At 38.4% G+C, this 18,130-nt stretch overlaps 1 protein-coding gene across 1 annotated transcript in view; it reads left to right on the top strand.

Moving 5' to 3' along the window:
• Positions 1-276: 276 nt before the first annotated feature.
• Positions 277-18,130, top strand: part of ATP6AP1 (ATPase H+ transporting accessory protein 1) — a 54,583-nt gene continuing 36,729 nt past the window's right edge. The window contains exons 1-5 of the mRNA XM_052790753.1: positions 277-604; positions 7,784-7,910; positions 8,006-8,074; positions 14,693-14,886; positions 15,965-16,008. Coding sequence (XP_052646713.1) covers positions 492-604; positions 7,784-7,910; positions 8,006-8,074; positions 14,693-14,886; positions 15,965-16,008 — 547 coding nt within the window. The 5' untranslated portion in view covers positions 277-491. The remainder of the gene's footprint in view (positions 605-7,783; positions 7,911-8,005; positions 8,075-14,692; positions 14,887-15,964; positions 16,009-18,130) is intronic.

Below are 18,130 nucleotides of genomic sequence, written 5' to 3'. Positions count from 1 at the left end.
GACACCAGCTCTCAATACATGTGAAAGAGCTAAGCTGAGGGACATGATAATATGTAGCAGGGGAAGAGGAGAGAAGTTCTGCAGAATACATTTTGTGCAGTACAGAAAACTTTTCTATAAACTCCATTTTGAAGCTGAGCGACTGTTATCAGCCTGCAGTTATCAGGGAGTTAGAAAACAGTAGGACAGGAGTTTGGACTTCATGACTCTCCCTTGTACTAGAATGTTAGAGAAATCTACCTGTGCTTATACTGCAGAGAGTTTTATGAGCTGCTTAAATCACAAACCTGAAAGTTATTAAAAATATGTATAACTCCCAACTTCAAGCTAAGGAAGTCGATGTTTTGAAAATCCCCTTGTGGTCAGAGAGCAGCCTCACCCAGCAGCCTGGCCGAATCCGGATAGCTGCAGCTGAACCGGGAAGTGCAGCTGTGCATGAGCTCGGACTTCCCTGTGCAGCTGGCCAGTGATGTCCGCACTTGCCTGGAGTCATGACGCAGCTCTACTCCGCTGCTGCAGCCCCGCTGGTGTGCACCCTTGCCGTGCTGTTCAAAATGTCGCTGTCAGTGGACCATGTACCGATGCTGCTTTGGTCAACTCAGAGGTAAGAAATCTAATAAAAGAGCATCTCTATTTATGCTATTGCTCTGTGTGTGTGTGTGCAGAATATATTGTATATCGTCAGTTGTGGTAAATAACCTCTGGGCAATAAAATTACCCAATAAATAAATTTGCCTTTCGGCAATCAAACAACCTAACAGATGAATTTACCATTTTTTATTTATAATTTTAGGGTTCTAAGCTGCACAGTAAGAAGTAAAATCCATATTCTTCAAAGCTGAATGAGATATGCTTTATTCACCCTAAGGGAACCTTGAACTCCACTGTTAGAGATGTCGTGACTTAAAGGCACAACAGAAGGCAGTCCCACAAAAAGGAGCTGACCAAAAACTGTGTAAAGATCCTTAATCCTTGCATTTCCTAATTCCTGAATCCTGATTTTTTACTTTCATGTTCTTTTTAATGCAAGTTTTTTAATAAAATACACTGCTGTATGTATAGACATCAGTCGTTAGAAACAACTGCAGCGTCTTGACACGTCCAAAGAGACACATGAAATTCAGGGGTTCGCATATACTTATGAAATAAGACTTTGAATCTGTCTTGAAAGAGCCAGATATAGACCTCTTTTTTCCAACCAGGAATTTTATTCATGCAGACTTTAAGGATTTTATGTAATTACTTGGGATTTCCAGAAATAGGTAGCTTGGGCAACGAAGTGGCTTCAGGTGGGGTACTGGAGACGTAAAGTTGTCAGAGGACTATGCACTACTTATTCACAAGGCTGTCTCTGCAGGGCATACACCTTGGTTTTGTCTAGGAAGTAGTGTCCCAAAACCTAGTAAGTTGATGTCAGAAATTTGTAAGAAAAGGCTCCTGAGGGGCTTATGGGATCACAGGACTGACTGGAAGTGCTAAAGGCAAAGTCCTGTTCTGGGTGGGTAGGCAACAAGAGATCTGCTGTACTCTAGGTTTGCCTAAGGTGTGCTTTGGGCTGAGTAACTCACTTGAATCTCTCCTCCTAATTCCTAAATCCTCCACACTCTTAACCTGGTTTACCTAAATTGTAAACCAACTTGTGGAGAGTTCACCTCATACCCTCTGCAAGCACATACGTATTATATACCTAGTTCAACAGGCCTGATCTCGTCTGGGTATTTATTCATTTCACTAATACAAATAATCCATAACACGTTGGAATTTGTCAATCCAGCTGGGTGGCTTCATAAGCATAAAATGCTTTCCTGTGTCACGAAGAGCCTTGGTGTGCAGGTTAAGCCTCACTTTTGCTGTAGGGATGAACAGAAGGAGCTGCAGTGACAGTGATTCCTGTTGGGTCCCTTTGCTGGCATGACCAAGCCATGTGTGCCTGGGCAGGGGGAGTTCTGCTTCTGAACTCCTTTGGTCATCAACTCTTGCCAGGTCTAAATTCATGGGATTTGATTCTTTTGCATCTTTATTGCTTTGTTAATTCCCAGAGTGTTACTTGTGATTTACTCTTCTGGAAACTGAGAAGGGAACCAAACCAATGGTTTCTTGAGAGGTAGTTATCCTTTCAGCTAGTTGCACTGAATTTGCTCTACCTTTCATGAGGCTTTGAGCCATTCTTCAACAATTTTGAGACTCTGTGAATTATCTAGATGTCACTAGGAAGAGAATTAGACTAAAGTCTGCTCTCATTTATCCCAGTGTAAATCTTTTGTCTTCAGGCAAGATTATTAAGATTTAAATCTGAGCGCTAAATCTTGTTAATCTTTTTTTTTTTTTCTTTTTTCTGTTGCGTCTTAATGTGGTAATTTTAAGACAGCAATAGGAGGATTCAGAAATTTTATGAACATCATGAGTTAGATTAAGTTCTTCAGGAGGTCTTTTTCCATGTATAGTGCCATATAGACAAGCATGCTACTTTTCTGTTGTTTTGTATGTTATGCTGTAATGTTGAGGGCCATGGAAAACAGCTGTGCAGGAGGTGTTGATTGTGTTTCTTTCATACGTATCCTGGACATTGTATTCTTTTCCCAGCAGTAATTAATACCAGCTTTGACATATGTCTACCCATCTCTTAAGCATTTCCAGAAACTGAACCTCTGGTCCTTGGGGAGCTACAGCATATAGAAATCTGCAAATTTTGATAAAGTTTGATTTGGTAACTTTGACTTTTTTTTTCCCCTGAAAGAAATAAATGGATGTTTCAACATCAAGACTTTTTTTATATTCAAAATACTTAGTTGATTCATCTCTATATAAGACAGGCACATGTATGAGTACTAAACCTCTGTATTTAAAAGCAAAGTAAATGTTGGAAAGAGTTGTTCTTAGGATAAAAGTGATCCTAAAAGTCTAAGAAAAGATCACTGCTTCCTTTGTCCTACTTCCTAGTTTATATAAACAACACACCTGTTGTCAATATAAGCAAAATCTTATCAGTTAATCCTGAGTGGTCATAAAAGCAAACTTTCCACCAAGATGCAATTAGCAACTTGCTCTACTGCAGATCGTTCAGGTTTATACAAATCTAGTGCAAGAAAATCAGGATAGTGGACTGATTAAACCAGTTTCATGTTTCCACAAATAGAACATTTTCTGGAAGAAGTGTTCCTTCTACCATGACCTTTGCATTTTTGAAAGGTGAAGTTCTTGTGGGGCAGAAATTAGTTCTCATGAAAGTCAATGAAGCAACTGGAATGAAGATTTATGTTATCTTATAAATAAAGAAACACTAACAGCAACTTTTGGTTGCTAACCCTTAACTCTGTGCTTCACATCTTGGTATGTTGCAGTGATAAAAGGTTTGCAGTGTGTGATCTACAGGCTTATGAAATCTGGAAACTAGTATTAAGAGTTTTAGGAAGGGTAACTGAAGAAGTGCAGCAATTATCAACAGATTTCTATTCACTTTGTGGAAACATGTCCCACCAGTTTAAAAGTTCAGTGATTCATTAATGAACAGAAGCTGAGATTTACCAATCTATTCCATCACCCTCTCCCAGGTTATCTGTTAGGATATGATATCGAATAGTTGAAGGATAATACATTTTGCTCTTCTTTAAAACTAACAAGTGCTTGAAAAGCCATGTCTCAGAACAGCTATATTAGAAGAATGTAACACTTTAAAGTTTCTCTTTTATGCATTATTATTGTACTGTGATCATGCTATTAAAGATAAGGTTAGACGTCAGATGAAACCTGCAACTGACAAATACATGCAGTGTGCAAAGCGTAAGGGAAGTGTGATATAAATCCTTACAGGGTCATTAGTAAATCAAATACTTCTTTCCTCTAGAAAGAAAAATGCAGATCTCTACTTGGAGAAAAATAAGTGTTTTCTACCAAACAACAACCTTTCTCCATTGAACTCAGGAGAAGGATGAAGTGGGAATAACTCAGCAGGTCACAGTGTCCTGCTTTTCACAAAGGAATACTAATATATCAGTGGATATTCTCCAGATAACTTTGGCCTGGAAAAATTGACTTTTATCTTAAATTAGCCTTTAAACTAATATGCCCTGCTTGCTTTTCGAAGCGGAAGAGATGGAGAGGTTGCTCTTGCATACAATACACAGTTGAAACTTGATTTGGCCATTTTGAACCAATATTGAAAAGAATTTCTTTCCCTCCACAGATTAGAGAGGGAGCTTGAGGAAATAAATTCATTAAAATTAGCTTTTGCAATTGCCCCCTCATGTGTTTGTTTTAGGAATGATTTTTGCCTACACTCATTGAAAATATATTGCTACCTTCATTTATGCTATGCTAATATTGGGAAATTAATCCTTTTCTGGCAAATCCAGATTATAAGTGACTTTGAGAAGGTGTTAATGTCAAATAGTACATTTGCATTGTTTTCTAAAACTGCAAGGAATTTACTGAAAAATCCGCTGGAAGAAGGTGGAACATAAAAAGTATACAGTGGAACAGAAAACTGTTTTAGCTGTAACTTTATTGGACTTCTGTGGAGATACTGTGTGCCAGCATGCATGCCAGTTTACTTCTCCTGTGCAGGAGAAAATATTATTTCTTATATGGTAATCACAAGGTGACGGAAAGAGACAACTGACAAGAATAATTTGTAGGAAAGAGTTCAGAAGCCAGCTACAAAGCAAAAATGTAAGCTTACAAGTTAGAGTGATAGAAGTCCTGTTATCTTACCATCTGCCCTTCTGGTGGATCCAGGTACAAGAAATCTTGAAATCTCTGCTTCCATCAAAATTAAGTGCTCAAACCCCTGTTCTACCTAGAAAGAGCACTGGTCAGAGAAGAATCTGTATGCTTAAACTTGTTGTCATGCCAGAGCAGTTAGGGACAAGAAAGAAGCAAAATACCAAGCTAAGCTTTCTTTCCTCTCTTTCTTTAGTGCATTGTCTGGCTATTGGAGGAAAGAGAGAGCAGCTGAGTTTTAAATTTCCTCCTTTTAGCCAGCAGGAAAGCACATACCTTAGTAGAGATGCTGGTTGTTTTGAGCCCCCACACCTGAGGACCCCAGGATGGTTCTACGGTGGGGAGGTTAAAAGTCTGATGTGCTTGGCATGCAGATGACTCCACAAGGCTGTGCATCTTTGGACATTAAATTTTGTGTGAGCAATCAATAGTAGGAATCAATATGTGTGTTGGCCTACTGCCTCTTTCATCCTACACCATTCCTTACTGATCTCATGCTGACCTCTTGGGGTGAAGAGTTCAAAGGGATGGTCCGGTTCATCGCCTTCAGTAAGGCACACCATCAGCGTATCCACGATGCACTGTCTGTGGCAGTCATGTATCTCACTCTCCAGTTCACAGTAAACCAGCAGGTAAAACATACAGACATTTCCTGTCTGAACCATGGTGAGAATATTGTTGCACCCAGCTGACAGTAGCAGCCCATGCAATGAAGGGTGTAGCCTTGCCTACTGCTATGCACAGTGCTCAGCAAACTATTCAAAAGCAGAAAAATAAATGTATGTGTAATATGGTGAATATAAGTATTAGGCAAATGCTGCATTACAATAGAATTATTAACTAACTGATGTAGATTTATTTTTCTAATGACGATGCTGGAGTTACTGAAGTTGACTGCTTGGAAGATAAAAGGTCTCACAAAAGGCACTTTTCAAGGTTAGCTAGCTAGCAAGAGCTGCTTCAAGGAAGAGGGAATACCTTAGAAGCAAGTAGGCTTTAAAACAGAATCATTAAATTTCTGCGGTTTTGAGTTCACAACAAAAGCCTTTGCCATTGTGCTGCTGCTTTTGTTTCATGTGCTTTCTGCTACCTTTTATTCTTAATTGCAAGTCCCAAAAGCTCTCAAAATCTTCATTTTTTTCTAATATTAGGCATGAAATAGATTTATTTAGTTAGTTTTTAAAATAAATATACCAGGATATTCACCATCTTTTCCTTCACACAAGCCATTTTTTAACATCTCGTATAGAATCATAGAATCATAGAATGGTTTGGGTTGGAAGGGACCTTAAAGATCTAGTTCCAACCCCACTGCCTTTAATATCATTAGTATTTTGGTGTGGCCATGCCATGCATAAAGTCAGTATGAAAGCCAGTTCCTGAATATTCATTCAGAATCTTTGGGAGTTTTTGTATTTTCAAATACCTTATTTTTAGAGATTATAATTAAATATTTGAGATCATAAGGTTTGACTTTTCTGCAAAGTTGAAGCATGTCTGTTACAATTCCTAAGTTGTTTGGCTTCATAAGTATATGTTAATGTGGATTTCCAAGCACAAATTAACAAAGAAATGAAGGTGCTGAGTAAAACTAAGAAAATATCAAATGATAATTTCAACCAAATAGAAAAAAATTTCCTTCCTACACAGCAAGGTTTACTTCTAAACTTGAAAAGTGACAGTCAGAAGATATACTAGAATGTAATTTTAACATTCACAGCGCGTTGTCCTGAAAGAGTCTTCCACATGTACAGTTTGCTCTAACACTCTCCCAAACGCCAAAATCTGAAGTGAGCTAGGTATCTAGTACTGCAGGACTGCACTGTTTTTATCTCCATCGTGGGTGCAATTAGAAGCTTTCAACTCACTCTCGGCAGTCTTGATGGGAATTACTGGGAAGTCTTGAAGTGAAATACAGATTTTCCTTATCCAAGAAACAACACTGAAACCACCCTCTGTGTTCATTACTCGTGTTCTGCCTCCATCTTAAGAGGCTGCAAAGATTGTTCTCCTTCATAAAAGCTTGCTGTGCAAGGGTCATTTCTGAATTGCTTTTGGGTTAGAAAATTTAATCAGCATCTCAACTTCACCAGATTGCAATCATATAATAGCTGATGCTACAGCACATAGCAATTCTCTATATTCTATTCTTTATAATTAGAACCAATTAGGGGGTCTGGAATATCTGACTTCTCAGGCTTTAGCAACTGATGTGTATTTGGGGAAGATGGGAGATGACATTTCAAGCTCTGGGTTTTCTATGGAATGACAATTTTACCTTAGCCAAAACACTAGGACCAAAATTTTCATAATAAATTTCATCCCTATAGACCCATGTTGCATGCTGTTAAAATCCCAATCAGGTGTTGAAAGAATAATGCCACCTCTTGTTTTGTCCATAACTGTTTTTTTGTAGCAGCAAAACTAAATAGATGAGTTATTTCTCTGTCCTGTCCTCATAATGACAGGTTGGCAAAAGAATCATAAGCTTTTCTTGGTGTCTTGAGCCATTCTGTTCCGAAGAACAACTTCTTCTGGAAAGGTGGCTTTTCTGAGCTGCTTCTGCAGAATGGTTCCTTCATCGTGAAAACCTTAGGAGAGAACATATTGTTTACAATAACACCAAAAAGCCACTTTCACTTAACAGAAGAGAGTTCTACTCCTCTCTGGCCACCAAGATGTCTGACGGCACTGGAAAGTCTTTGGGGAGTTGGGATTCCCTCTGGGAATTGTCTCTGAAGGTTTTCAATGTATTCTTCATTCCACTTAGTAGCTAATTTTTTTGAAAGATGCAACTGTGCTGTTGTACACAAATAAGAAAGTAGAGAGAGACAGTTATCATCTTGATTGGACCAGTTTCATCCCTGCTGTAACAGAGTTAATGTGATATGGGCATAAATGGGCAAGTTCTTTTTCTCTTAAGTAGAATGAAAGTAAACTGAACTGTAAACCTGATCTTAATCCAAAGATGATGATATCATTACCTGCTGCTGCATATTTAAAGAAAGAAGAGGTGTCATCATTGGCAGCAAATTTTACAGGAAAAAAAAATTTTTCTTTGTAGATCACAGTGGAATCTAGACACTGCTTTGCATGAAGGACACGTTGTCTCAGAACAGGAGCTGACCGTACTCTTGCAACCTGTTTTTACCCAGAATTTCAGAAACCTCATCTTGTTCCTGCACGATACGGTATGTAACATTAATTCTTTTTCTCTCACCAATGCCAAGTACCTAAATGAGATGCCATGGCTCCTTCTCACCAATGTACTCTCTTTGTTTTTCAGCTTAGCATAGGTGATTTCACATACCTCAGTGAATTCTACGGTAACAAGAATCCATTTCAAAATGTGCAGGCAAGCATTTCTCTCTTTTATTTCTTTATATGCAGTATTTAAAATTAAAAAAAGATGTAAGAAAGATGTAAACAGACAATAATTGGAAAAATTAAACTGAATTACAGCAGTTTTCCTATTTAAATTATTTAATGAGATTATTCCAGTTTAAGCAGATGTGTTAAAGGCAATCAACTAAGTTTGCAGAAGTGTGTTTTGTAGCTATTTTATTTCTGAAGATCAAGTTTTCAGAATTCATCGTAACTGACAAAATTGTTCCTAAACATGCTGCAATTTTGTATTGTAAAAAACCAATATCAACTTCAAGACTGACACCCCCAAATTTTGGTTTGAAGACATAGGAAGAAAAGAAATTATAGGAATCAATTATGTATTCCTGATTTTCAGAATTGAACATCCATTTTATTTTCATAGAAATTGAAGCTCATGCAGGGAGTTAACTGTTTCATATTTTAATGTGGTTAATATATGACTAGATACTGGATTGCTTTAATCTTCATGAAAAAAAGTCATGCTACTTGAGTAATTTGAAATAAACTCTGGGCACAGCATCTAACACAGAGTCCTGAGCCGGTCAGCAACTTCTTCTGTCCTCACTGAGGCGGTGTATGGATTTTGTGCACAGCATCTATGGTTGTACTTGCATGACAGTTTATTGAAATGTAATTAGGCAAAGGAAGTGTTCACACATGGAAGTCATAAAGGCATTCCTGCAGGCAGTGCAGTATGAACAGAGCTATTAGTAATGTAACTGGTATCAGAGCACATGAGGAAGTGCAAATTCCCAAGCACCACACAGCAAGCTGTATGTGTAATTAAATACATAAATATTCACATATTACCTGTCTCTGCATCTATACTGTCTAAGAACCTCATGTCTTCCTTGTATCACTGATACTGGAGATCTTCATCTCTTTGCCGTATAACAGCATTGTAACGCTGATGCTGGCACAAAAACAACTATTCAGAGGATGTACATGGGTTTTCTGATGAATGAATGGGAGTAATATTCATTTGTAGTGTAAGGATCAGCGGTCATGTCCACAGGCAGATCTACTGGTACTTTTCTGGTATGCCTTATTTTCTCTGGGTTTAAAATCTATGCAAGGCTGTGTCTGGAGCAAATTTTGTTGCTGTCTGACTGCAAAACTGGTTTGATTTTGGAAGCTGTGTGAAATGTACACATGGCATTGCAAGCTCCTAATGATGTGGTGGTTTTGTTTAAGTAGGGCCTGGATGTTTAAGAGGAGGGAAATTAAAGTATTTAAAACCTTATTCTTTTGACTTGTAATCAGGACTCCATCAGCACTGTAGATACAGCTTATAGATGAGTCCAGAGACTGATGGGTTTAGAAATCGGGTGGTACACTGAGTGGATTGGGGACCTACTGAGGGCTAGTGAGGCGGTCCTCAGCTAAAGGATTGTGTTTAAGTAAATCTTTGGTCTGTATCTGGCAGAGCAAAGATTTAAACCCAGGTTTTCAACAAGCTGAATAAATGTCAGTAACAGTTTGTTTGCTTTCTGACCTTGCCTCTGTTCCCTTTCTGTCTTGGAGCTGAGAAACTTTTTCCCATTACAGCTTCTTTAAAACTGGAAAGTTTCTATGACAAATTGCTTTCCTTAACTCCAGCACTTCCTAGTTTTTTTTCGGTTGGATTTGGCAATCTTAATACTTTTCTAGCATAGTTTTGTGGGGGTGAGGTGCTGTAAGTTGAGTGAAAGAAAACGAGATGTATAAATTAAATATTTCTTTTTCACCTAGGTGCTCATATGGAGAATTTTGTCAATATCTGTTGCATAGAATTCTAGCTTTTAGGGCCAGAAAGGATCTATATAATCATCCAGTTCCATCTTGGATGTAACAGAGGCTGCAAAAATTTGCTCAGTTGCACTCCGCTTGAGCTACTTTGGGAAAGAAATCTGTTCTTAATCATGCTATGAAAGACTCTATCGTAATATTCACAGAACACAGGACAAAGTGAAGGTCAGGTCTGAATTTTCTCACTGGGGAAATTAGAATCTTTGATGTTGCATAATCACAAATTTTTATACCTTCACACTCTGTATTATACAAGTGATTCATTAAGCTATAATAGATGTTCCGTGTCACTTGAGTACGCTCCTTTTGAACTTCAGAAATGCAAATTTATTCACAAACCTAAACTGGAGATGTCATTTAGAAGGTATATGTGCATGTAGCAGCATGTGTACTACAATAAGGAAGTATTATTTGTAAAAGAGTTATAGGCTTGTAAACCACAGAGACATTTGCAGATATTAGATTTGTTCAGCTACATTAGCAGCTGTTCTGAGCTTTTGGGATCAATGGGTTTGTATGCAATAAAAGAGTTCTATTTCCAGTTAATACAAAAGGAATCTTACAGGTAGATCATTTATCGTAAACATTCAAAGAACTTTTTAATTAAATAATAAAATACAAAGATTAGCACTTGGGGAACATTTTGTCAAGCAGTCACCTACCGTACAAACTATTTTTCTTTAATATTAGCTTTGGCTTTCCCCAAACAACGCTCAGCTCCTTAGATCTGCACTGTATGGTAACACACTCCAATTAGTGGCCAGCTGTGCAGCTGCATAATTATTATTGTAAGTCATTGCCATTCGTGGTTCTATATCTCCATCGTATCCTCACTCAATGGTCATAGACTGAGGAGTACTATTTAGTCATGTGTGATACAGAGATCCTACTATAGTTTTGATTGTCTTTGTTTCCTTTCTCTTTACCTCTTTTAGTTTTATTATATTATTTTTTGACAAGGGGGCATGCAGAACTGCATAATAATCAAGATATAAGTTCATTGTAGATTTATTCAGTGACATGATAGTGCTTTGTTCTCTAGCCTTTTCCAAAAAACTACTAATATTTGATTTTTCAATTCTGATCACTATCAGCCACTGAATTGCCATTTTCAAAGAGCTGTTCTGCCTCTTAAGGTTTCGTTACTGAAGGGTAACACTCAGTTCTGAGTCTATTATCTCTTATTGTGCACATAAATTTAGTGGTGTTTTTTTTCTCACCCTGTGCTCTGTTGAAATCAATTTACATTGAATCTCATCAGTTACTTTGTTGCCCAAGAGGTTGTACCAGAAGTCGCTTCTGCAATTCGTCAGCCCTTGCCTTTACTATCTTGAATAATTCAGTGTAATCAGCAGATTTCGTTAACTCATTTATGCCTTTTTACCAGATAATTTATGAACATATGGAATAGAACAGACCCTAGTGCAGTAACAGGTACTTCTTTCTACCCCTTGCTTGTGATCTCTTTACCTACTCTTTACCTATCCTTTACCTACTTCCATGTGAAGACTGCCTCTCTCAAGCTAAAGCAGCTTAATTTCTTTAGGAGTCTTCGCTTCAAGACTCTGCTGAGTGCCTTTTGTGGATCCAAGTACAATCTATCAGCTAGAACTCCCTGGTGTACATGCCTATTGACTCCTTCAGAGATTTTCAGCAGAACTGTGAGGCACAACTTCTTTTTGCAAAAGCCATTTCAGCTTTTTCCCAGTGTAATCTTTCCTTGTTGTTATAGTCTGTATGTTATTCTTTGGAATAGTTCCTCCTGTTCTTGCACTTCAGGTTTGCTTCTCTATAGTTCCTCAGATCTGTCTGTAACCCTTGAAAAAAAATCTGCTGTCATGTTTCCCACCATAGAGTACGGTGGTATGGAGATTTGTTCAACAATACTTTTTGTAGCTGCAACATATTTTAGCAGCTAAAGTACATCAGATCAATTTTCATTAAAATCATAATATATAGCTTTATGCATACATTTGGAGAACACAGGTACAGTGTAAAAGTCCGTAAGATTAATAGTAATCAGAAAGTTAAAATGCAACAATGATAATTTTGTTTGCAGTTACCACTGTGTGTAGAAACAGGTGTGCTTCCAAATCTGTTTGAATAGATTTTTCTCTTTTATGATAACCCATCAACAAATGCTGTAGAAAATAAATACAATACTTTAAAATATTTTAAATGACATAGTCACAGGTAAAAGATGAAGATTTAAAAGATCTCTTTCACATGGAAAAGCCTGCCTACTTTGGGTGTCGGTTCCCAGATATTTCCAGAGCCAACACAGGAGCCTTTTTCCCAACTAATATTTTTATTATAGGACTGTCTATCAGCTCTGATGCCAAACATAAACTAGTTCAGAACAACAAGTCCGCCTACATGATCTTTTATGGATGGATGCATGAGTCTTTAACAAAGATTTTAACAATAGGTTTTTAATGAGAGACCTAATGTACTCCATTCCAGCTTCAAACTGCTTAGGTGTAATATCAATCCAGTTAATGTAACACTGAGACCAGAGCTGGGCAAGTAAGTCCAAGTACAGCTTTATCACAGTGCAGCTACTTAGCTTCAGGATGGCTAGAAATGTGGACAGAGTCATCCCACACCTACCTTGAAATAAACCGGAACAGCAATAAATGTAATCAAAGAGTGAAGCTTCTTGTAATACTTCACTCAGGAGAGATGCTTCAGGGGACACTAAAGAAGGTAAATGCACTCATAATCAGAGTAAGCTGCCCATAGACAGGTTAAAGATTCTGGCACTTAATGCAGGAAGTTCTGCTACCAGTCCAACAGCACAATAGGAGGTTTTCTTCCTTTTCCTTTTCCCTTACCCTTTCCCTTTCCCTCTCCCCCCTCCCTCTCCCTTTCCCTTTCCTAGCTACCCTGTGATTGTACCTCTTTGTCTAGTCCTTTAGCAGAAAGCAGAATAAGGTGTTTGTCAGTAGTCCTCTTCATTCTCCACCCTTTTTTTGGAGATCTCATGTTTTGAACATGCATGGCAGTTGAAATCCTAAAATATGTAAAGCAACGTATGGGTATTGTAAAGACAAGTGTGCAGTGGCCAAATGTCAAGGAGGACAAGCAAGGAGCATGGGATCAGAATGGCTAGCTGAGGCTAATGAGTAGATATCCAGCTGTGTCTGCCCTTCAGGTGGAAAACAGTTGAATACCAGTGGCTGGAAGCTGAGACAGATGGCAGTGCAGGATTGGTTAGGAGCAGAGGCACAATTTAGATATTAGTCAGTAATGATGCATTTTATATCTTATTCTACAATAAATGAGTAATCTGCTTAATATATATCCTTGGAAGAAGTGGCTGCTGCCATTCTGGCTGCTGCTAGGGGGCAAGGGATTAAAATATTGAAAATAAAAAAATTGACTACTGCTTAGAATTTTAGCTCTAAATTCATATATGCAGACAAACCAAAATGAAATGTATCATCCTTTCCTTCCAGGCGGTGCTAAAAACACTACTCAAAGACCTGCAAACCAGATCTGTTCTTTCTGCTCTATTTTAATTTCTGCAGTTATTTTTCTATCGGTCTGGCAAATCAGACAATACTGCATAATACTCCCTTATGAGCATCTATAGAAATGTGAAAATAACTAGCCTTTGCCTATGAAGGAAAACATGTGAGCAATTAGAAAGAACCAGAGCAGGTCAGAAAAGCGGTAGGCAGCCAGAGAACAGACAAAAAGGAAAAAGAGTAGGAGGAAAAAAGTGTTAGCAGCACTACAACACTTGCATCAGTTAGAGGGGGTGAGTCTATAACAACTTGAATATCTGAATGTTGGATCAAGTGACAGACTCAATCTAGACTTAAACATAGAAAATGGGAAAGCAAAGTTAACAAGTTGTAAACTAGGACTCAATGAAAAAATTCTAATTTTCACATTAAATTTCAGGTACATTAATTTTGATCATTCTCAAGTCTCCATCTTGCATTTTCTTTCCCTGAATATTTCAAGTTAATTTTATTATCAAGAAAAATCTTTGGAAAGATGTTTTTTGACTACACAGGTTTCAAATTTATAGAATGAGAATGTTTTTTTAATTAATTTCACTCAAGTATTTTCATCAGAAACTCAGCTATGAGAATTATAAATAAAGTGATAGATACCCTGATGCTTGATTATTTGAACCAGTTCAGCCTGAGCTTTATAATTTGTATTTTGAGTAGAAAGACAGAAAGTACGACATGAAGTTTGTTTGTGTGTGTCTGGAGGTTCTGTAGATCCTGAAACATGTAGCTTGCTTTAATTAATAGTTACAAATTAGACACTTGGCTGTACTGTGTGCTGTACCACCAGGATGTACACAAAGGAAGGGTATTTATTATGCAAAGTATGACTCTGTACTGAATAGAGCTGCTGGAACTTGAGGTGTCTGACATCGATCCTTCGCACCTCTGAGGGCATTTAGTTAGCTCATCGTCTGATGAGCTTGGCTTCTGGCAGCGTTCATAACCTCTCTCTCCAATACATTCTTAGCTTGAGAACTTCTACGTATCTGTCTCTCCTTTTCCACCACATGTGTGGAAAGGACAGTAAGAATTTGATGTCACTGAGTGCCTTAAGCTTGCCCCAAGAAGGTGCAGGAATAAGAGGAACACAATTGTCCCTTCACTGCCCCTTTCCAGGAGCAGCCTGCAGCCAGCATCAGGCTAGTGAGAACTCAGGTAGTGTTTACCATGGTGGTTCCTCACCTTGAATATTAGATTAAGGATACATTAAAAAAAAAGCTTTGTGTTTAATTATTAAGCAAGTAAACAAACTGTTCATAAATTTATTACAGGAAATTCTTCAGTCTTCTCCTTCATCTTTAGTTTTGCCAGCTGTTGACTGCAAGGCTACCAAGTATCTTCTGAGCTTTCTTCTGGAGTCGGGATATTGGAAGTTAACAAACGTAACTAATCTTGATGTCTCTCAGCTGGAAGTGAATACATCTGAACCAAACTTACTGGTGGTTCAGCTACAACCACTTGTCAGGTAGGAGCTTGTCACAAACAAAACTGACCCACATGTGTGCTCGATTTTTAAAGCTTTTGAAAATGTCATGTGTATTCAGGAAACATAAAAACCAAAGTGGAAGCTTACAGGGTTAGTGGAAGCTTACAGGGTTAGCAAAGTTATTTTTCTTGCAAGGGTGAATTGGGTGTTTTTTAAAGTCCCCTGATGAGCTAACCAGGTGTAATAGATGAATTATGTTGAGAAAGTCAGTCAGGCGTTCCTATTTTGTCTGCCTCATTATATGAGAACAAAAGGACAACTAATAAAACTAAATGGCAACACACTTTTAGTAGAAAGGCTGAATTATTTTACGCAACACATGATTAACCTGCAAAATTAATTGCTAGAAGGCATTCCAGGGGTCAAGAAACCTAGCAGGATAAATAAGCAAGCAAATAAACATACAGACAAACCTGAAGTTAATATGAATAAAGAGACTGGTTTTCATCACTCTAGAAGGAAGAGGAGGGCTATAATTCTTCATGTTTCTAGGCCTATGACAACTGTGATCTAGCAGAGATAGAGAGAGACTGTTCCTTCAGGTGAATGTATATTTAGAAAATATAAAGCATGGGTGTATCGAGTCCCTCTGCTCAGCTTCTCCTGCTCTTTCTTCTTCCCAGCCTGTTACTTGGGCATTTGTACATGTCAGTATACGGTGCATGTATCAATGGGTCCTAAGGAAGTGCAATTATAGCTATCATGTCACTGCACAAAAAAAGAGGTGGTATCCATTTTAAGGAGGTCACATACAAGTGTTACACAAGGGGCCAATACCAAATGAAAAGAAAGCTGCACAGAGATTGGTCAAAATAACATCACTGGCTTCTCTGCAGCTTAGGAAGTTTGAGCGGTTTGAGGAATCAGCTGAAGATGTTGTCCCTGCACTATTAATGGCTTTGCAGAAGAAAAGGGTCATAAGGAGGAGATGAGAGAATGATGGAGGCACTGACGCTGACGGTAATCCTTTTACCAGTCAGTATCTCTGTACATTTCTGGTTCACACTGTTCTTGCCTAGAAAGATTTTTAATTCTTTTTCTCCCACTCTTTTTGTAGTGGTTTAAATGAGATTTCCACCCTGGAAGCAGTTGCTGAAAATGGTAAGCAATATGACCAAGATATAACTAGCATTTCATCATTTAAGCCCGTGTTTTCACTTGAGCAGATTGTATTCTCTAGTTCCTGGGGTTTGCTTTAATACTACTATTTAAAAGTTTTCTTTCCCCCCCATCTATAGTATTTTCAAGCAGTCAGTTATCATAGTGTTGAAGTACTGAGTGTCTGATTCAAAATCCACTGAAATGGACACAGCTCTGTGACCTGAAATGTAATGATAATTCACCTCTGCTTCAGGCATGGGCCTTTGCTCATACTCTGAGATTCCCCAGTTCAGAGTATGAACCCTGCATCTCCATGCAGCTTGGACTGCCTCCTTGCATCTTATCTCACACACCAGTAGCTGGAGGTGTCAGGCTCATCCAGCACTTTAAAGATCTTGGTCTCAACAGAGGGTGTCTGAGTGAATAGGAAATGTTCTAGTCTTTGTAAAACAATACTGATGTCCTTCACAGCCTTTGATTTTAGAGTCTTTTATTGGTTTTCTTGCCTAGCATCTGGCTGAAAAAGACATGCTACACACTGAAGAGGCACCGAGAGGCATCTGGGTTTTTGCAGGGCTTTTGCTTACTACTCTAAATTAGAGATCGAGTTATAAAGTCTGCAAATCACTGTAGTGGTAGTTTCAGGGACACACAGTGCAGTGTAGCGCAGTGTAGTAGGCTGACAATTAAACAGTGTCCTTAGCGCCTATGATTGTTTCTGCCCAGAGCTGGGGCTGTAAAATCAGAAACAGATTTGAAAATCAGGGGAAAGTACCTTAGTACTGAAATCAGTGGTGTGTCCTTTTCTCTTTGTTTTTGCACTACTCCAGAATGAGTGTGTTTTTTATACTCAAATAAGCAGCTGGATTTCCATCTCTGAATTGCACAGGAGTTGTTTAGTTCTCTTTTCTTGTCCCCAGAGCATCTTAGATAGGAAAAGCCTTGACTTAATGCTGGCCTTGGCTAAACATTAGCTTTTTCTTTATGGGACACTTCTTTCATCAGCTGGACAAACTCAAGAATAAGCTTCCCAAACCTCATCTCAGGCCACTTTGTTTTGGAACAGCAAAGTTAATGCAGGATCTGTGGGATGATGGAGGAACAGGCTATACCAACTTCCCAATTAGTGTCAACTAGCTGTTATCAGGAAAAAGGTGTGTGGATCAGGGAAGATGTGCCACTTTGTATGGCCAAGTGCAAAATCTGCACTTAGTATTCTGCGTCTCAGCTGTACTCTAGAAAAGTGGGAGTGTGGGCTGAATCCTCACCTTCTGATTTATTTGCCAAAGCAGCCACTCAATTCATTGCTGAATAAAAACTGGAAATAACATCAGCAGGAAGTTTTAATTCATATGAAAGTTACTGAGCCACAGTTCCTTAAACTTATCCCACTGAAGGTCTGTGCAGCAGATGGGAGAGCATTGTTAGAGAGGCATTGCAAAAGTAGTAAAGTGTCCCAAACACAGCCTTCCAAGTCATGCAATCTGGGCTCCGGCAGGTCTAGATGTCTAGGTACTGTTTGCAGCACAACCACAGTCATTTGCCAAATATTACTGTCAGGACACCCTTCAAGGTCAGAACTGCTTGTGAGGTCATGAGTTATTGGTGTTTGTTATGGAGGGACTGCTGATTGATCCTACCTAGGTAAGCAACATAAAATACTATTTGTCACATACTTGCTATGTGACAAGAGGATTGTTAACCCATAAACATTGCTTGTAAATTTTTTTTTTGTGGTACCAGCAGTAAACCCACAGAAAAACACTGCAGAACTGTAGTAGGCTGCCTAGAAGTTCACAAAGCCTCTTATGTTTGTCACAGCAACTTCCTTCCTTTCTGCTGTAAAGGGTTTTAAAATCTGATGTAATAAAATGTCAGAGAAATCTCTCCTGCTGTTTTACTCACTGCAGACAGGAAGCTCTGTAAGACAGAACAAATGGTCTCAGATACTGCCCAAGAGAAATGTGCTGTTCTGAAATATCTAGAAGCTGGAGTAAGCAGAGGTTTTTAGCATGTTATTAAAATGAGGCTCATTACAAAATACAAACTGGAATTCAGAATCCAAATCTGCTCAAGTTTCAAGGGATTCAGACTTACTGCTTTCTTTATGCTTCTTTTTAGT

Source organism: Harpia harpyja, chromosome 6 (genome assembly GCF_026419915.1).
Source record: "Harpia harpyja isolate bHarHar1 chromosome 6, bHarHar1 primary haplotype, whole genome shotgun sequence".
Lineage (NCBI taxonomy): Eukaryota > Metazoa > Chordata > Aves > Accipitriformes > Accipitridae > Harpia > Harpia harpyja.
Note: the sequence above shows the minus strand (reverse complement) of the source record. Positions and strands in the feature narration are given on the sequence as shown.